General features: G+C 44.9%; 1 protein-coding gene across 1 annotated transcript in view; it reads right to left on the bottom strand.

The window, feature by feature from the left end:
- LOC126252613 (uncharacterized) overlaps positions 1-21,774 on the bottom strand; it is a 49,516-nt gene that overhangs the window by 11,390 nt on the left and 16,352 nt on the right. The window contains exons 4-5 of the mRNA XM_049953515.1: positions 14,910-15,045; positions 10,257-10,649 (exon numbers count right to left, since the gene is read on the bottom strand). Of these exons, the coding sequence (XP_049809472.1) occupies positions 10,257-10,649; positions 14,910-15,045 (529 nt within the window). The remainder of the gene's footprint in view (positions 1-10,256; positions 10,650-14,909; positions 15,046-21,774) is intronic.

A 21,774-nucleotide genomic window follows, 5' to 3' on the forward strand; every position in this document is an offset into this window, starting at 1 on the left:
ATACAGTACAAAGAGAGTAGGTGCATCCAGAAAGGGAAAGACGGACAGCGACAGCTTGGAAGGAAGTGTTTAAGGAGATTGGGTGATAATGGAGAGTATCATGGAGAAGAATCATGAGTCCTCCATGTGCTGGAGTGCCTGCAACAGAGGGGAGATCAAATCGGACTGACTGAAAATGGGGGAAAACAAAGTGGTCATGGGGATGCAGCTTTGTTACCTGAAGACAGAAGATGACTGGCGAGTAGGATTGTAAGAGGATCGACAATTCATCCTGATTGGCTCGAATGCCGCGGATATTCCAATGGATAATGGACATAGGGTGGACAGAAAATGGAAGAATGTGACCAAGGTTGCCCTCAACTCAACAACTGCTCAGAGCTTGCGACCGACAGCATGGAATGGCATTCAGCCGAAGGCAGAAGATCCTGATCCATAGGTTGTTCAGGAGCAGCTCCTGCCACCAGCGATCGGCCGGTTGATCGGCCGCCAGCAGTGCGCCTTGGCGACACAGAAGATGGCCGATGGCGGCTACTGCCAGGTGGTGCTGCAGATGAGACACGCTGTGGTGGAGAAGGAGAAGAACTGGGTTTCTTATTAGCCTTCTTGGAAACAGGATGTTTAGATGGAGGAGGAACCGATGGTTGTGAAGTTAGGGTACATAAAAAATCTTCACGAGTAGGCTCTTTTTTGGAAGTCCGGGTGTCTGATTTTGGGGCTCGAGATTTAGCAGAACCCAATGAAGGGTGAGCCATAGAGTGAGCAGGCGAAAGTGGGGAGGTTGAACGGGCGATCTTTGTGCTGGCCGATCTGACGACCGTGGCACTAAAGGTGAGATCACAGGTCTGCGTGGCCACCTCCTTTGTTGGCCAAGGAGAGGCAAGGACAGTGTTGCATTTACCTGTCTGAGGCACAGTGGGCTTTCAACTGGCAAATAATTTTTGAGCAGCAAAGGTCGACACCTTTTCCTTCACTCTGATTTCCTGAATGAGCTTTTCGTCTTTAAAAATGGGGCAATCTCTAGAGGAAGCAGCGTGGTCACCCATACAGTTGATGCAACGAGGGGATGGAGGTGGACAAGCACCCTCATGGGCATCCTTGCCACACGTAACACATTTGGCCGGATTGGAACATGACTGGCTGGTATGATTGAACCGCTGACACCGATAGCAACGCGTAGGGTTTGGGATGTAAGGGTGAACGGAAATTATCTCATAGCCCGCTTTTATGTTCGATGGGAGTTGAACTCTGTCAAATGTCAAGAAAACTGTACGGGTTGGAACAATGTTCGTGTCAACCCTTTTCATGACTTGATGAACAGCCGTTACGCCCTGGTCAGACAGGTAGTGTTGAATTTCCTCGTCGGCCAATCTGTCGAGGGAGCGTGTATAAACGACCCCACGTGAGGAATTTAAAGTGTGGTGCGCTTCCACCCGGACAGGGAAGGTGTGTAGCAGTGAAGTATGCAACAATTTTTGTGCCTGGAGGGCAATGACTGTTTCTAACAACAAGGTGCCATTTCGTAATCTGAAATAAGACTTTACAGGACCTTTCTGAATAATTAAACGGTTGACCATGGAGAAGTCGAGACCTTCGTCAGACCAAGAAACAACAAGGAACTGTGGCAACGATGGAAGAACTGTCTGTGGCTGAGACTCATTGAACTTACGCTTGTGAGCAGACATAGTGGAAGATGAGGAAACCATTGCGGAAGTATCCCCCGTGATTACCGGCGTCTCCGATGGCGCGCTCCTCCCTAAAGGGAGGCCCTCTCTGAGGGCACTCCCGCCTTAGGTGATTGTTCACACCTCAGGTCACACCTCCCGAGAAACGGACAGAGGGACCAATCGGCACTTTCGGAAGGTATCAGCTCGGGTAATCACCCCTCCCTGGGCCTGGCCATTACCAGGGGGTACGTACGTGTCCTACCTGTCTACCCAGGGCGGGGAATTACGCGTTACCTCATCACCAGCTATGCATGGAAATACGTGGGTTGGCCTTCAGACACACACAGGGAGGAAAAAAGAGAAAGGGAAAGACAAAGGGAATGGAAAGAAGAGAGGTCTCAAACGCCGCAGCGGAGAAAAGGGTGAAGAGAAGAGGTAAGGAAAAGAGAAGGACAAAGGAAGGGCGAAGACTCGCAACCAGAGAAAGGGAAGAATGTGTTACATTTTTGAGCGTCCGTCTCCGGACGTAGGCACAAAACATACTCCCAGATGGAGAGAAAGGGAAGGAAAGAAGCGGAAGTGAGGGGGGCGAAGATGGGGGATGGGGAAGGATGCAGAAAAGGAAGGTATGCAGCCTGGAAAGGAAGGAGGGCCACACTAGCTCAGGGTCCCGTGCTCGCTGCGCACGTATCCGCAAAAGAGTTGTGGACCCCCTGGGGGGGCTGGCTTAGCTCTGTTGAATGCTCACCCTGACACTGATTGTCCTATTGCAGGAAGGATTGCCCTATTGCCAGGAAGAATAAGCACACAGGATTCATCATTTAAGGAAGAGAACCACAATTGTAACTTTTTTTATATCATAAGATGGCACTGACTTGTATATGTGTATAATCAGTTTAAATGAAACTTTCTTAAATTCTGCATGTGACTTGATTACGGTAAAAGTAAAGGTAGCTCAAGATATCTTTAGCACCCCCTCCTGGAGGTTTTTCTGTATCCACCACTGCCCAGAGTTTGGGGGCTGTGTGCTGTCAGGGCTCACCGAGTAACCTACTGACAGCACATAACTGGGTGCAGAGACCATTTGCATTCATTCTCTCATTTTCATTGTTGTGACTTATTTTGTACTCTGCCCTCATGAAACTAAACTCACTATGACCCTGGACTCCAGCTATGCTCTTTGGGACTTCAATATAATGCACGAGCTGTACATAAACTTTCTGTCTTTATTAAACTGCATACTTTCATGTATGCGTTAAGTTACCACAGGAACCCCTAGACCAACTGTCAAGGAATCACCCTTTTCTGTGACAGAGAATCAAAATATTAATTATCACCTAAAAAGTTCCACAATTCTTTGTTTGTTTGCACATACATGCATGTAGCCCCAGTAAAAATTAAAATCCTTGCACTTTTGCACGCCAACAGAAGAACCAAAACAAAATAGCACAGTCCTTCAGTAACACGTATCATGCTGTAATTCATTTTGAGCAGTTGCAAACACAATGGAGCTCTGTAAGGTCAATCCATACATCATCATTTTTAGCCATCTGGACTGGCCTGACAACCGTAACATTTCCACTGCTGCCTAAAATTACTGCAAAATATTAAACAGTCTGGGCCATTTCATTTTGTCTCCTCCAGAGATGATACAATACTGTGATGTGGAGATTTCGATGTATACAGGTACTGCAGATAAATGTCTGCAAAAAAAAATTATCTATGTAACTTTTATTCGAAGGGATAAGTTAAACTTTATGACCACTCCTTAAAAACTGCTGCTGTTTAACTGTATTGTTTTTATTTGTGACAAACCTCTTATTTTTAACAAACCTTTGTGGAATATTCTACATACTACCCACTGTAATGACAACATGGCATGTTTGATATAGTCATAATGGAACAGGAAGCATAACAACACACAGCATGACAGTTTTAAGTGTTGAAACTGGTCATTAGCAATAAATAGTACTGAATATGAGCTTGACTATTAAAAGTTTCTTCAAAAAATTGGTAGGTTTCATGTTGGGTGAAAAAACACTTAAAAAACCAAACAGAATGTCTAAGTACCTTATTTTGAGATAGGTGTGTGTTGTTCTTGTATGCAAAATTTTTTTCTGTACCATCAAGGAGGCAGTAAACAGTAAGATCAGTAGGTAATTATGAATAGTCCTTACAGCTATTATTGTACATGGGTCTTCAAACAGCAAATTTTAGTTTGATTGGAAGTACATGCCAATACAGTGATGCACTGGATATATGAAAAACACAGCATACATGTGGGGAACATAACCTTACTGATTTACTCGAGAGGCTTCAAAAACTAAATTGCATGTGTTGTCTCAAGTTAAAACTATTACACATGAAGAGTGGCACCTTGTCAGAAGGTAGTACATGGTCTGGATCTCCTGAAGTTCTGTTGCAATATGGGTAACACGCACATCTGTGTGGAAGTGAAGTAGTGCAGCTTCTGGAAATGAACTGTAAAGTTGATGTATGTGTTGTGACAGTGCCACGAGATTTAAAAGTGCCGCTACGTCAGTATGCGAACACGGCGATAGAGGCGCTCCGCAGCTTGGCCGAGCGCAGGAGCGCCACCTGGCTATGAACGGAACCGGCCGCATGTCACGGCACGGAGTCGAATGACAGATACGGAGTTAGTAGCATATAACCCGCTATTGTTTCTACTTTTGTATATCCACGAAATTTATTAGTGATTAAAGGTTATAACACTTTTTGGCGACAAGGTCGGATTTTTTTTTTCCTGCGTTGTGGAATTGTGTGTTCGTGTCGGGGCAGACATGGAACAGCTTATGCAAGCGCTCATTGAACAACAAACACAGCTGACGGCTGCTATTCAGGCACAACAAACATAGCTGACGGCTGCTATTCAGGCGTTGTCGACGTCGCTTACTCATCGTCTGTCTTCCTCTTCTCCGCCTCCATTCCCTCCTTACGACGAGGCCGCTGAAGACTGGGAGGATTATGAGAAGCGTTTGCGGCAATACTTCTTGGCCTTCGGCGTTGTCGACGCTCCTATGTTTAAGTCGTTATTCCTATCTTGGATTTCCCCACGGATCTATCAGCTGCTATCTCAGTTAGCCCCTCTGCGGAAACCTGCATCTCTGTCCTTCCAAGAAATGTGTGACTTATTGTCTACCTATTACCGAAAAAACACCCACGTCGTTGCCACCCATGTGGCGTTCTACCGGTGTCGTAAACAGCCCCATAAATCTTACCGGGCTTGGGCGGCGGAACTACATGGTCTGAGTTGGAAATGTCAGTTTGTCACGGACACTCATCATGAGTCTTATGCTGATTCAATGGGGGACACTCGTCATGAGCCTTACGCTGAGACACTCGTCATGAGTCTTATGCTGATTCAATGGTTAGGGATGCTATTCTACGGCTTGCTCCTGATAAAGAAGTTCGGCAACGTGCCCTACAACTGCCAAACCCGTCGTTGTCAAAAGTTCTAAGCATCGCTCAATCCTTTGAAGTGTCTCACGCTGCTGGTGCGCAAATAGACGCGTGGTGTGATGTAGGTGCTGTACAGACCACTTTCGACACAGACAATTTGCCTGTTTCACAGGGGAACGAAGATGTGGCGGCGGTTCACTCGTGCCAACAACGTCACGTTGGGCCGCCACGCTCGCAGCGAAAACAGCAACCACAGAAGCAGGTTCGTTCCGCACTTCCTTCTTGTCCACGTTGTTTCGTACAGCATGACAGGGCCACGTGTCCAAAACGTTGGGCCACGTGTAATTCATGTAGGAAAAAAGACCACATTGCTTCTGTGTGTCAGTCCCCTAAAGTTCCTGTCGATGAGGATGAGGCATCGGACATGGATGTTAACTGTGTGCTTTCTCAGACAAATAAGTTGTTTGTTACTGTTCATGTTCTGGATAAAGACATTCGCATGCAAGTGGACACTGGCTCTGCAGTAACTCTAATTCTCTCACGTATTTGGAGTTGGGCTCCCCTCCCTTGTCTCCAGTTACGCGAAATCTGCGAACTTATAATAAGCAGAAAATTCCTATCGTTGGCCAGTTTGATGCTTCCACAGCCTACAAGTCTGTTGTTAGGCCCCTCACGTTTTATGTGGTGGATCATGCGGGCACTGAAAACCTGTTCGGTTATGATGCTTTCCAGTTGTTTGGGTTCTCCATTGATGATGATGTGCACCTCATATCTGAGGATATTCCGTATCAACAGCTGGATGAATTGTATTCTGAATTCTCGTCCGTATTCTCTGCTGGTCTGGGTCGTGCCAAGGATGTTGAAGCCCACATTACTTTTAAACCTACAGTTCGCCCTAAGTTTTTCCGGGCACGCCCTATTCCGATGGCGTTGCGTGCACCTGCCAAGGCTGAGATAGACAGGTTAACAGCTTCAGGGATTCTCCTTCCTGTTACTTCCAGCACATGGGCATTGCCAATCGTGGTGGTTTCTAAACCAAACGGGAGTCTGCGATTGTGTGGTGATTTTAAAGCCACTGTCAATGCTCAGAGCCTCACTGACACTTATCCTCTTCCCCGTCCTGAGGAGTTATTTACCAAGCTCGCTGGAGGCCAGTTCTTTTCCAAACTTGACTTATCGGAGGCGTACCATCAGTTGCCGTTGGATGCGTCTTCCAAGGAATTTCCCGTCATCAACACTCCTTGTGGGTTGTATCAGTACCAGCGGTTACCATTTGGCGTCGCTGGCGTGCCGGCCATTTTTCAGCGGTTTTTGGAACAGCTCAAGGCTTCCGTTCCCGGCTGCATCAACTACCTGGATGACATTGTTGTCACGGGGGCCACCACTGAGGAGCACCTTCGCAATTTGCGTTCACTGTTTGGGGTTCTGCATTCGGCTGGGTTGAAGTGCAATCTGGACAAGTCACAGTTCTTCCAACTCTCCATTGTGTATCTTGGTTTCCACTTGTCCCGTGAGGGTATATGTCCTCTACGACAGCACGTTGCGGCCATTACCGCTCTACCCCGGCCGTCTACGGTCAAAGAACTTCAGGCGTTTCTAGGCACGATTGCTTATTATCACAAATTCATTCCATCCGCGGCGGCGGTGGCTCATCCTCTGCATCAGCTGTTGCACAAAAACGTTCCTTTCTGTTGGTCCGACGAGTGTGAGCAGGCTTTTGTCCGCCTGAAGGCTCATTCGCAGTCGGCACCTTGTCTTGCCACATTCCGTCCACGTCAGCACTTGGTTCTGGCGACTGACGCGTCACAGTATGGCCTAGGGGCTGTTCTCGCCCATCGGTATGAGGATGGGTCGGAACGACCAATCGCCTATGCTTCCAAGACCCTCAACGATGCCCAACGGCGTTACTCTCAAACCGAAAAGGAGGCGCTCGCTATCATTTATGCTCTAAAAAAGTTCAGCGTTTTTTTGTATGGTTCTAAGTTTCACCTCATCACCGACCACAAGCCGCTGGTCTCTCTGTTCAGCCCCTCGGCGTCGCTTCCGGATAAGGCAGCTCACTGCCTGCAACGTTGGGCCTTATACTTGTCTCGTTTTCACTATGAGATTCACTATCGCCCCACCGTCCAGCACGCCAACGCTGACGCGTTGTCGCATTTGCCGATGGGCCCCGACCCGGTTTTCGATCGAGATGAACTACTCTGTTTCCACATTGATGAGGAAGAACGTCGTGCGGTCGAGGGTTTTCTACTTACAGGTTTGCAGGTCGCGTCGGCTACTGCGCGGGACCCGGTCCTGCGTCAGGTGTTCGGTTTTGTTCAACGGGGTTGGCCGGACAGGACCAAGGGCCGGGCATCGGATCCCCTTCACAACTACCATGCCTTGCGCTTTCGTCTGTCTGTTCGTGAGGGTGTTGGTCTTCTGGCCATGGATGGCGCATCTCCACGGGTCGTGGTGCCAGCCTCTCTTCGCAAAGATGTTCTCAAACTATTGCATGAAGGTCATTGGGGGATTTCTCGGACTAAGTCCCTGGCCCGCAGGCACGTTTATTGGCCCGGTATTGATTCGGACATCGCCCACATGGTCGCTGCGTGTGGTCAGTGTGCTCAACAACTGGCTGCACCCCGTACAATGCCCTCTCCATGGCCTGATCCGGCGCAGCCATGGGAACGGGTGCACGCTGACTTCGCCGGCCCCTTCCTCGGCACTTATTGGCTACTGTTGATTGACGCCTTCTCGAAGTTTCCGTTTGTTGTTCGATGTCCGTCGCCCACCACTGCGGCGACGACGCTGGCTTTGTCCAAAATCTTTGCGCTAGAAGGTCTTCCATCCACGATTGTCACGGACAATGGCCCTCAATTCTCTTCGCAGGCCTTCCGTGATTTTTGTACTGGACAAGGGATTCATCATGTTACAGCACCACCCTTCCATCCGCAATTGAATGGGGAGGTCAAGCGCCTTGTCCGCACTTTCAAAAGCCAGATGAAAAAATTCCTTAGTGATTTTTCCACAGATGACGCTCTGTTGCAATTTTTGAGTTCTTATCGCTTCACGCCTCTGGGTGATTGCAGTCCTGCTGAACTCTTGCATGGCCGCCAACCGCGCACTCTACTGCACCTGCTTCACCCTGTCAGGCCTTGTATTGTGTCCCCTAGTGCGGGAAAATACTCGGTGGGCGCCGACATGTGGGCACGAGGGTTTGGATCTCACCCTAAATGGATTCCAGGGGTGGTCCAGGCTCTTCGCGGCCGCCGGCTTTGTGAAATACGTACGGACGACGGCATGGTTGTTCGCCATTACTACCAGATGCGCCCACGAGTGGTGGCCACGGCGGTGCCACCGCCCCTTCTTTCGCCTCCACCAGCCCGAGCAGCCAGTCCTGTCGCTGCTGCCAATCTTCCCTGCGTGTTGCTGCAGCCGACCGTCGCTACCGCTTCCGAGTACGCCGGAACCGGCCCCAGTCGTGACGCCGCCTTCTCGGGAACCCATCTCGCTGGAGCACACCCCCAGGTCTACGACACCTATGGATGCTGCTCCGGAGTTTTCACCCATCATCTCGTCCAGGAGGCACGTTCCACGCGCAAGCTTCCGTCCTGGACATTTTCGACCGTACTCTTGTGTTTCTCCGCGGGATCTTCTCGGGGCCTCCCAAGAGGCCATGGATGTCTCCGCACTGTCCGGGTCTCCAAGGAAGTGAGTGTTTTTTTCAAGGGGGGCAAAGTGTTGTGACAGTGCCACGAGATTTAAAAGTGTCGCTACGTCAGTACGCGAACACGGCGATAGAGGCGCTCCGCAGCTCGGCCGAGCGCGGGAGCGCCACCTGGCTATGAACGGCGCCGGCCGCATGTCATGGCACGGCAGTCGAATGACAGATACGGAGTTAGTAGCATGTAACCCGCTATTGTTTCTACTTTTGTATATCCATGAAATTTATTAGTGATTAAAGGTTATAACAGTATGTGGGACAGTAAGATTCTTGTGGGCAGGAAGCCTAAATTGAACACAGATTCACTGTGAAATTCTGGCAGAATATGGACAAAATGCAGATATCACAACCAACTGTAGCAAAGTTGTGCCAACAATACAACCATGGCTGCGCACACATGCATGATGCTTAAAGAGAAAGAAATCCACCGACACTGACCACGTTCACGTCGACATAATTGGCAAATTGAAAGAACAGATTTTCCAATGATGTGCAAGTTCACACAGCGGTTTTCAAATGGCTCGGTGACCAGGGAGAAGATTTCTACCGCCAAGAAACCGAATGGCTGGAAAGAATGTTCTGACCATTTTTATAGAAATTTAGAGACTATGTTGAAAAATAGTATCATGTATCCATGTCACTCTGAAGTGTAGTGCAGCATTCAATAAAAATTTCTTGGTTTGCCATAACAACATTTAACTTCCTTTTTAAGTCCCCATATTTCCTGTAGTTTTTATTAGTAAAAGACGTGTGATGAAACTGTGATGCCGTATCTCCTTTTCCTTATATAAAGCCACCGCAGAATAAAAAATTTCTGTTAAACTACAATCAAGGGGAAGATGTTTCAGTTAAGTGATGTATGAACTGAAATCTCAGACAGATGAAAACCATTTTTTTGGTTATATGTTACATTTAAATTGAGGTTTCATGCTTGTGAGGTTTAGGTTTCATGCTTGTGAGGTTTATCCGCATGTTTATATGCACTGTACATTTGATATAAGAAGATGGAAAGACACTTTTTCTCAACTGTCAGTAATGTAGTCTCTCAATCATCAGGATTATCAATGTTTTATCTGTTACCCTGAATAATCACAGCTATTTCTCAGGATCACTTCAAAACGAAAGGACTTTTAGGTTAAAAATGCTGGCACGTATAACAACTTCTGAAGGTGTGTTCCTCCCCCCCCCCCCTCCCCCTCCTCCCAAGATTAACCATTCTGTAAGTGATAGAAAGTCCATATTAATATTCAATTTTGCACTGAACATCTCAGAGACCTAATATCAATTTCATCATCTACACTGTCGCTTGCTTTTTTTTCCCTTCATGTTTCATATAGTTGGATTAAAATGTTTCATATAGTTGGATTAAAATGTTTTATATAGTTGGATTAAAATGTTTCATATAGTTGGATTAAACTGACTACACAAGAATGATGTGTAATTTAAATATGTGCTACAGGACTCACATGAAGACAGTCAGCATCTTCCATACGAATGTAGTCTTTAAGTGGCAGATGTAAAGCAGCTAAGTACTGCAGAAGTAAGAATGCCCAACCTGCAATACCACAAACATCACGTAGATACCAAGTTTTACCCGCACTCATGGCAGCAATAACTTGGAATAACATCCCTGCCACAACCAGAGTAATGGAGCGATGGCAAAAAAGGAGCCATTCCCTTAATGACTCCGAAGCTGGCAGAGGGTGGGGCAAGAATGACAATGCCACTAATGATGGCGGTATCTGCAAGTACTCTTCACTTGCTGATGCACTCGCTAGCATAATGATGCAAATACTAGCTGATAGTGCTCGAGCCAGCTGGACAGTAGAACGAGCTGCAGCCAGCAGTCTGCCATACACCTGTTGAACAGAAGTCACATTAAATAATTATCAAGTATAAATTTTCTTCTACAAGTAGATGGAACAATTACTTAGAGCAGACATAAATTAATTTTATCTCGACTGGTCCGTTTACACGCTACTTGGTTGCTTAATGCAGTAGAACACACATTTTCAGATGTAACATTGCTTGGAAAAATGTACAGCTCAATCTAGATTTTTAGTTGGGTTGCAAGACAGCCAAGATGTGTGTCACTGATCCTCATAAAAACTTTTCCTTGTTATATATCCTAGTCAATCAAATTATTTTATAGGCCAATGAGTCAGCTACTTGCAAAAGAGGCTGAAACATTGGTATTTTATGACATGATATTATCACACACCTGGAAAAGTGTTACAGAAAATGATAATGCCTGTCAAAGTTTACACTCACACATCTCACTGACGACTTTGTTGTAAAACTGTGGAGCATATATTACGCTCACACAAGAGAGCTTTCCTTAAATTGGCCAGCTCCTCTGTAGGAATAAACAGAGTAGGAAAAAATAAATAACAGGTAACTCTGTTATATACAGCCTTCTGGGTTTCAACAAGCAACCAGAGCAGAACCGAGAATGACACCGTGTTTCTTGAATTCTGGAAAACCTTTAATTCATTGCCACATAATAAAAAAATATCATTATGGAATATTATAACATGTTTAGAACTGTACTGAAGAGGGTCTGTCAAATAGATTTCAATACATCAACAGTATTACAAAAAGGATAGTTTGTTACCCACCACATAAAGGAGATATTGGGGGCACACAAGAATAATGAAAAGACTGCTATACATTTTAGCTTTCGGCCTTCTTCTGAAGTAGAAGACGCACGCACGCACAAATGCTACTCCGCCTGACAACTGTGACCGATCACAGTGACCACAGACAGTGATTAAGTGTGTGTGTGTGTGTGTGTGTGTGTGTGTTTTCTACTACAGCAAGAGGCCTTTTGGGTAAAAGCTAAAATGTACAGCAGTCTTTCCATTGTGCCTGTTTGCGACTCACTGTCTCCTCTATGCGGTGAGCAACAACCTATCCTTTTGATAATATTGTTGTTATTCCATCCTCAACTTTCCGTTGTTAGATTTCAGTATGTCATTGCTCATGGAGGTACACTTCCTCAGGCATACTGTTTTTTAGCATACTACAATCAAGTGTGATAGTATCATTACTGTTCACTAATTATAAATAAATGACTTTGCAGATAATGTTTTTATCACATTTTTCTCGTGCAAACCAGTTGCACACAAATAGTACACACTGTTAGAAATTGTTCAGGAAATGCAGAAGGACTTGTGGATGACCAATGCTTCACACAAAAACTGGCAAGATACCATTAACTTAATTGAATAGAATGGAATTAATCTACATAAATAAAATTCCTATACTGCTTGACCACAAAATTAATGGTCACTCATTTAAATTCATAACAATCTAGAATTATTTGATAGGAATGAATTAAAGTGGAATGGCTGTATAGTTATGGGGAAGGCAGATGCCAGACAAATTTACTGAAAGAATCTTAGGGAAAAACATTTTACCCACGAACGATATCACGAATCCCTCATTCAGACAATCCTTTAGTACTTTTCATTGATTGTTGCTGACCACCAATATTTGCTTCTGTCTGTAAACTGCTTGTTTATTATGGAGCGTACTGTTCCATGACATTTCCTCCTCCCTAGCACAGCAAGTTTGTTTGGGATTCCTATCGTATTGGTTTGTTCTGGCATTTTTTAGTGTTTATTATCAACAATGCACTTTCTAAGTTGCATTAACACAAGATGTATGGACGATTCAAAGACCCCCACCATCAGAGGTTTGTTCAGTCAGCTTGAGATTTTTGTCAAAACTGAGAGGCTGTGTGTATGTAAGATTCAAAATATATTCTACCATAATTTAAACATTTGTAACATTACGCTCATCGAAAGCAGTTTGTTGTCACCAAGTGTTGCATGGTCTTCATCCCAAAGCCTTTGACGCATTTTGTTGTCGACAGGCACTTATGTGTATACGTGTTTTTGTTGTTGTAAATGGCACATTTTCTCTGAGTCTCAAGTTTTATTATAGAGTTTTTTCCTCTTGTTTACATTTTATTGCTGCAGTATTATCCTGCAGTAAAGGACTAAAGTGAAATTCTTTGTAAGAATATCAGTTTTTACCAGTCAAAATTACAAAAACTAAAATGAAAACTAAAACAATAAAAATTTTCCAGAATTCAAAAAATCCTATGTTTTTCAGTTTTTTTCCAGATGAAAAAATTCACAGGTTTTTCCCGGATTTCCTGGGGCATATACACCCTGTGAAGCTATGGTTCAAGAGAAGGTCTGCCAAATTCTTGATAGGTTGCCTTACTGGCTATGGGAAAGTTAAGAAATACTTACACATGATAAATATAGAGGCAGAAGCCCTTAAAGGCAGGGTATGTGGTGAAGAGGTTGGAACTGTGCCACATCTAATTTTCCAAAAAGAAGCTCGGGAGGGTGAAAGACACAATATTCAGATCTGTAGAGCCTGAAGAAATCCTGTTTAGTGAGGAAATCGTAAAGGATGCCCTACTGCTTCTCATGGGTACTGGTTAGCTTTACTAGAATCACAAGGCGTGAAACAGCACAATACACTCAGTTTCGGTTTGGGGAACAATGGGCTAAGACTACTGGTGTTTCTGTCTCCCCCGCATAAATCAAATATAAACATTTTCTTTCTCCGAGATGCCACGATGAGTGCTGATATTCTTGTGTGTGCGGGAATTTCTCTATACTAAAAATTCCAATGTGCCGTGCCCACCATACATACTCTGCTACCCTTGTACTCATTTTATGCATGTAAAGCACATATCACCTGTTAAATTAAAAATGGTCCTTCAATTCTCCAGCTGACAGCTGTGATCAGGAAATCTGCGTCTAAGATCATCATAGAATCATTTGAGACTCTTTCCACTTGGTCGCATGCCATTCAACCATGACCATTTCTGCTTACTGCTAGGCACTAGCATGGCTTCCACCTCATGCCTGATGCTAGCATTTTTACCAATATGTCAGCTGCATGCAGGAACTGATGATAGGCTCTTAACCTTGGCAGCAGCTGGCATGCATGACATGAGTCATAATTAACAGCTGACTGCACCTTGTGCACTCATTTGCCACCAGCAGAATCTCCTCCGTACCTTAGATGAGAACACTGCTGCCTCCCCCTCCCCCACCTTCCAATAAAGTAAGACTACAAAGTGGACACTAGACTTCTTTCCCAGCCCAACAATTTCCCTAAGGGAATAATGTAGGTGCTCCCAATCACCTACAAACCCATCCTGTGTGCTTGTTCCAAACTTTCAGGATCATCAGCTGCAGAATCAACTGGTTGAAGTTTCTCACACTCTAGCATGCTTTCAGCAGTGGGCAAAACCTCAGACATAATAAAAGGCAAAGGATGACAGCCATTTGTCCATTATCTTCTCACCTTCCGTGAAAAGATTTGCAAGCCCATAACTGTTTGTTATTCGATGTCATGTTAGTGTCAACAGACAAAGACAATCAAATCAAAAGGCGCTGTGATATTACAGATTCCATGTGACACTATATGCAACAGAGGTGCTGAAATATTTCTCTCTGTTGTTTAATTCCACTCGAGGCCTGGGTACACCCTGAAGCCTGTTCAGCTATGGCCAACACTGCTGCTTTTTCTGGACAGCGGCCAATTCTCCCTGAATCTGTACAGAACAGATGTAGCCCCTATTAACCTTCAACCGAGATTCACCTGTACACATAATGTAACATTAGCCCAAGAAGTCACTAATACGCAATGTTCAGCAATGTTGCTGTGCTGCTTTTGTTTAGCACTACATTACTAAGCCACCTCACACAATGCAAATGTAAGAAACATATGCAAACACTTAAAAAAGTTAGTTGATGCTATTCAACACAGTTCAGTACACAGATACTATTCACTTCTGCACAAAGGTATGCGAGAACAAAGATTAAACAAAATGCTATGTACAAACAGAAACTCTGCTACTGATGGCACGAGTACGCAACTCTGCAGCTGTGACACCTGCATGAATGCATGTAATTAGCTGAAGACCGAACTGCACATCAATGGTCAGATGAATACATTTTGGCACTGAATTGAATCCCAGCATATTTGCAAAGGAAGTTCTTGTCGTATTCTTAACAATTCTCTATCGTATCTGATCTTAACCATTAAAACACAATTTATTTGATATACCATCGTAAATGGTTAGGTACCTGATTTCCTTTGAGATATGAGTTGCACTTTTCTTTCGCCTGCAGCCGGAGAAGCCATGCTTTCTGCCTTGTTAGTGTGTCCTTCAGAACACCATCACAAGAAGGACATAATGCGTATGCTCTTTCCAGGTGTACTCTGCCAATAACAATGCAATACACAACATATAAAAAACATCAAAATGTTAGTTAACTACATATAAGGAATTTGTGTTACTTGGGTAATTTGTATCACACATCTTTTATATTCAACCTGCCAAGATTAGGGTCATCTTGCGTCCTGACTTCTAACCAGGCTTTCTACCACTACATTAACTGTGACAGTTATGTTAAAAATTACATCTCATATAAAATCCAATGTTTAGAAATTACTACGACATAAATAGTACAGAGAAAACATAGTGTCTATCCATTCATGGCAAATACAACAATAATGACATTACAGGCATGTCAATTTCAACTATGAGCATTAGTGCATGGAAATGTGAGAAGAGGTGGAAGACACGAATAAAGAGGAACATGATAAAACACCATGAAGATAAGAGAGAAGATAGTAGCAGTTGCTTTAGTGTGTCACAGAGGGAAAATTGGCCATTTTTGGAGAAACATTACATGTGTGACAGAAGGAAGTGCAGCAGGTTAGCTGGTGGCTACAGGACTAAACAGCAAGGTCACAAGCCCCCTGTCACAAGAATTTGTAATGCTTGCCAGAAATTTGATCAAGTTACAGAATTATGAAGAAATGGTAAAACCAAAGCATTAACAGCAATACTGCTGTGGAGCTGAGAAATAGTTATGGGAGTAGAAAGTATTCTAAGGGCTCTGCCAGGGTCCAGGGATGACTGTGGTGGGAGAGACCTCACCTCTGTCTGATTGACAACAACCCAGTTAAGGAGTATGACAGTTATAAAGTAAAGATTGTCATCTAGCCAGGAAGATCCATAATAGTGAAAGTGAAAAGGGTACAAATGCAATGAACATAACTAGACTAACTAAAATAACAAAATAAAAGTGACGAAACAATCAGATCAGTAGATGGGTACGGCCAGGCAAGTATTCCCTGGGACTAAGTGTGCAATAAGGCCAGCCGTCCCAATCATCCCAGTGCTGATCTACTGCAGTCAAAGTGTTATAGATGGAAGCAGCACCCACCATTCATCAGAGTCTACCCCTAAAATAGAAAATAGATTGCAGCAGAAAAATGGACTAAAAATGAACTAAAACAGAGTAAAATGTGGATGACCAGGGCAGCTTGCAAAACAGGCACGGTCAAGGGGCCACCACACCTAGTATGTAGTATGTCGTGAGTGATGCCCCAACTTCTACCCCCCCCCCCCAAGAAAAAACAACAACCCTAGTTTAAAATATTATATCTGAGAATAAAAACCACTTTCACAGAGTAAACTAATAACCCTAAGGAGAGGGCTTATTTGTGCCCACATTTCTATACCTGAGATCAATGAAGGTGAATATTGCGCAACTAACTACTGTTTCTGCAGCCAAACAGGCAGCCAGATCATCCCCCTCCCCCCCCCCCCCCCCTCCAAATACCCACATGACTTGGGACCCAGAGGAAAACATCTATGCATGCAATATGACTAAAATTAGTGAGAGCCATGAGAGGGCAGTTGCCACAATGTAAACCGCCTTTGTAAGCAACAACAATTTCGTAAATGAGATAATTAGGAAATTTTGAGATGGTGTTTGTGTAACTGAGCACAAGTTGGTACCACTGTAACTGAAGTAGTAAGATACCCACTTCTAAGTTGACTATGGGATTAGTCCGGAAAGTGCCAATGGTTAGTCTTATACCACAATTGATGGACTAGGACCAATAACTTTATGTGATCCGATCCCTAAGACACATTGGTAAGAAGCAGAGTCATAAGTGTTCACATGGAACTTGCCTTTAGTTAATGACTATGGGGCAGCCATGTCAGCTTTTATCAAAGAGGAGTCTCACAAATTGGGAATGTGTTACAACTAGTGATGTAAAATGCCTGGGTATTTAAAAGTTGGGGCAAATGCCCAAAATTCATAAATGCCCAGGCATTTATGCATTTCAAAAGTTAACCGATGAGCGGCACTTATAAAAAAATTTTAAGTGATATTTTGTACTGTAAAAGGTGTTTTCCAACACTGCTTCAGTAGTGGTTGTGTAACCAAGCTGAAAAATCTGCTTGAGAGTTAGAGTTATCAGGAGAAATAAATTGGACTGTAAACACAACTATACATTTTAATTAGGTCAATTCTTGTGGCAGTTCATAAAAAACGAAAGGAAACTCAAGTTTAAAAGTAATTCTTGAAAAAAGTATATTTTATGTTAAAGAGGTAAGGCTATAGGTGTATTTTTACTTATCCTATACTACTACACTAAAATTAGAGTTAAAAAAGTTAATCCATAATGATTTTAATCAGCGATTAGTCATGTGTCGATTCTAATTCCACAAGTCCAATAACCGCCAATTCTCTAGGAATCTACTAGTATCTGAATACAGCAATTCCAGCGTCTTGGCCATCAATTCTTCACTATTAGGTCTTTTTTATGTTAGTGTTCTCAATTTATCTTCACAGCAGTGCAACCAAATGAAAATAGAGTACGAAATAGGCAGAACAGAAAACTTCAGTCTGTCTCAAATGTCCCTACATCTGACAATAAAAGCTTTTTCTTGTTTTTCACTGAAAATAGTTTAACATTTAAGAATACATTTATTATCACGAAACACATGCCAGCTGTTTATTACATTCAGTAATAAGTTTGCTATCAATAATCATTCTTCAGTAATATTCGGAGCTTTGGCTCTGATTATAAAGTGTGTTACATTACAAAGCAATGACCGTGATGGTGGTGGTGGTGGTGGGTTTTAGCCAGCTTATCACTATACACAGTTGTTCAATGGTGTGTGCGCGTGCGCATTCTTTCCTTGCATTCTAAGTAATAAAGGCAATGAATAACACATATGCCTAAATGTAAACATTTACTAACTTTCAATACTGGGAGTATCATCTATCCCTTATTTTGACTGGAGTATTATACATTCTAGCAGAAGAAATTTACAAAGTATTTTTTTAATATAAATGCCCAAATTTTGGGCATTTAAAACTGCTCTGGGCAAATTCTCAGGTAAATGCCCATTTATAAATGCCCTACCCACATCACTAGCTACAACATCCACATCCTGAGTACCAAAGTAGAGTTCTGGATCTGTGGGGAGAGTGGCATGATGACAGAAATGCATGACTCAAGTTTTTTGGGTGAGAATTGGAAGTCACCTGAAGGGCTCCAAACACATACCCTTCAAATGGCTCCTTGGAGCTGGTGTTCAACCAGTATTACACATTTGTAGCTATACCAAAAATAAATGACGTTGACATTTAGTACAGGGGCAACCACTGGTCTGGCAGAGGTCACTAGCCCATTGATAGCAATGAGCTCTGTGAGACACTGTTCACTTGGACCGAGGGGAGCCTAGATGTTCAACTTCAACCCAAAACAAGTTGGATAAATTCTGACAGAGAAAAAGCCAATTAAAAGTGTTGAGGGTGTTCTGTGACAGGTGCTACTTGAGACACTGAACAGTTCTTCGATGATTCTGAATAGCTGTTGCAATGTCTTCGGTCCACCATGGCAATGGCCAACCGCGGAATGGAACAATAGAAATGGGGATAACAGTTCCAGTGGCAGAGACGATCGGTGACATCTCCCACAATCTCATCATTGCAGTCTGATGTAGACATGACGTACATGGGGGTAAAACATATACAACTGCCACTTGGCTCTCGAAAGAGCCCAACATGTAAGTGGTCCTTCGGGTGGTGAGAAGGAAGAGACAGGACAACTTGGAAAGTGGTCACTTTCACAAATATTGTCATGTAGTGACCATTGAAGAGAAGCCTGGAGATTAGGGGAAGGGAGCATGGGGTTGACAACTGAAAAGAGCCATGGGCACCACTGAAGTGGGTAGAAGTACTGTATACTGAGGAGACACAGATCAAGACTGGAAACAAGCTGGTCAATAACAAGACCCCTACCAGACCAAGTGGTATTTCTGCATAGGGGGTGGTGCATACTGAAATCACAAAGTATGAGACAAGGGAGGAAGAGTTGTTGGATTAGGTAGGTAAGTAAGTAAGTAAGTAAGTGCCCTACTTGAATGTAATTAGTCTTACAGATGGTGATTTGCTGGGGTCATTTGCACTTGCACTGCTTTTGCTTCCAACATGCAACACAGATTGCAGGACAAACATTAGTTGCAGTTCTGGTAGATAACAAGAACATCTGTTGCAGTTGCACTGAACTATCATGTTAAAGGTGCCCCAGTTAGGTATAAACCCATATGAAGGACTTGTCAGGACCCACAATCACTCTCTGTCACCAGTAGGGTTGAACAACATTCATGCAGTTCAGAGTTCGAGGGTGCGGGAGGGGGAGGGGGTGGGGGGGTGGGAGAGGGGGGGGGGTGCATCTGGTGCATCCAGAGCCACTGGAGAAATCTCCCAAAATTTCTTCTTTTTCCCTTTCACTATCATTTTCTCTTTGAGTACTTTTGACTGTCAAGAATCTTGTTACGCCTTATGGTTGGTTGGTTGGTTTGTGGGATTAAAGGGACCAGACTGCAACGGTCATCAGTCCCTTGTTCCAAAACTTAAAAACTACCACACAGAGTAAAAAATGGATAATAGAGACAACAGACAACACAGGACAAGAAAAACTCAGAGAAAGAACAGACATAACAAATTAAAATCACACGGAGTATGGCGGTGGTTGGCCGACCACAGAATAAAAAAGGAAAAGCCAACCACCGAGAACACATTAAAAACTCAGTTTAAAACCGTAGGCCAAAGGCCAGAATCAACACAAAACAATAAAATAAAACATAAACACTCAAATTAAATGATAAAAACCCCCTGCCCGAATAAAACGTAAAACTAAGCCAGCCATAGCAGGGTCATCAGTTAAAAGGGCAGGGAGCGTATCAGGCAGCGCAAATGTCTGCCTGACCACAGCTAAAAGGGGGCAGGCCAACAAAATGTGGGCCACTGTCAAAGCCGCCCCGAGCGACACAGAGGAGGGTCCTCCCGACGCAGTAAGTAACTGTGTGTCAGCCAAGAGTGGCCAATGCGGAGCCGACAAATGACAACTGAGTCCCTGCGGTTGGCTCGCATGGATGACCACCACACAGTCGTCGTCTCCTTAATGGCACGGAGTTTATTGGGCGTGATCCGATCACGCCATTCAGCGTCCCAAAGGACAAAAACTTTTTGGCGGAGGACTGCTCGCAAATCAGTCTCTGGGAGGCCAATGTCTATAGATGGTTTACTGATGGCCTCTTTCGCCAGGCGGTCAATATATTCATTGCCCGGGATACCGATGTGACCGGGGGTCCACACAAAGACCACAGAGCGGCCGCAACAGACAAGAGTATGCAGGGACTCCTGGATAGCCATCACCAGACGAGAACAAGGGAAACACTGGTCGAGAGCTCGTAAACCACTCAGGGAATCGCTACAGATCACAAAGGACTCACCTGAGCAGGAGCGGATATACTCTATGGCACGAAAGATGGCGACCAGCTCAGCAGTGTAAACGCTGCAGCCAGCCGGCAATGAACGTTGTTCGGAATGGTCCCCTAGAGTAAGCACATAACCGGCACGACCAGCAACCATCGAGCCGTCAGTGTACGCAATGACAGAGCCCTGATACATTGCAAGGAGGGAAAGAAAGCGGTGGCGGAAGGCCTACGGAGGGACCGAGTCCTTCGGGCCCTGTGCCAATTCCAGCTGAAGGTGAGGGCGAGGCACACACCATGGGGGTGTACGCAGAGGTGCCCTGAAAGGAGGCGGAAGAAGTAAGGCCCCAAGCCCGGAGAGAAGCTCTCGGACGCGGACCGCAATAGTACTGCCAGCCCTGGGTCGACGTTCTGGAAGATGGACGTGTGAATCTGGGAATGGTAGCCGATAGTTAGGATGCCCGGGCAAGCTGAAAACATGGGCAGCATAAGCGGCCAGCAAACGTTGGCGCCGTAACCGCAGTGGAGGGACAGCTGCCTCCACTAGTATGCTGTCCACAGGGCTGGTACGGAAAGCACCAGTGGCAAGGCGTATCCCGCTGTGGAGGATTGGGTCCAGCACCTGCAACGCAGATGGGGATGCTGAGCCATAAGCCAGGCTCCCATAATCCAGACGGGACTGGATTAACGCCTGGTAGAGCCGTAAAAGGGTAGATCGGTCGGCGCCCCAGCGGTTGTGGCTCAAGCATCTCAGAGCATTTAGATGCCGCCAACATGCCTGTTTACGCTGCCGAATATGAGGCAGCCAAGTCAGCCGGGCATCAAAAACTACACCCAAAAACCTGTGGGTCTCCACCACAGCAAGGAGTTCGTCGGCAAGATAAAGCCGTGGCTCAGGATGGACCATTCGGCGCTGGCAGAAATGCATAACGCGGGTCTTGGCAGCCGAAAACTGAAAACCATGCGCTACAGCCCAAGACTGCGCCTTGCGGATAGCGCCCTGTAGCTGATGTTCAACAGCTGCAATGCCAATAGAGCTGTAGTAAAGGCAGAAGTCGTCAGCATACAGGGAAGCGGAGACAGAATTTCCCACCACTGCAGCGAGCCCGTTTATTGAGATTAAAAACAGGCAGACACTGAGGACAGATCCCTGTGGTACCCCGTTCTCCTGGACTCGGGAGGAACTATGAGAGGCCGCGACTTGCACGCGGAAGGTACGATACGACAGAAAATTTCGGATAAAGAGCAGCAGAGGGCCCCGTAGACCCCATCCATGAAGTGTAGAAAGTATGTGATGACGCCATGTCGTATCGTACGCCTTCCGCATGTCGAAAAAGACAGCGACCAGGTGCTGACGG

This window comes from Schistocerca nitens, chromosome 4 (assembly GCF_023898315.1).
Source record: "Schistocerca nitens isolate TAMUIC-IGC-003100 chromosome 4, iqSchNite1.1, whole genome shotgun sequence".
NCBI lineage: Eukaryota > Metazoa > Arthropoda > Insecta > Orthoptera > Acrididae > Schistocerca > Schistocerca nitens.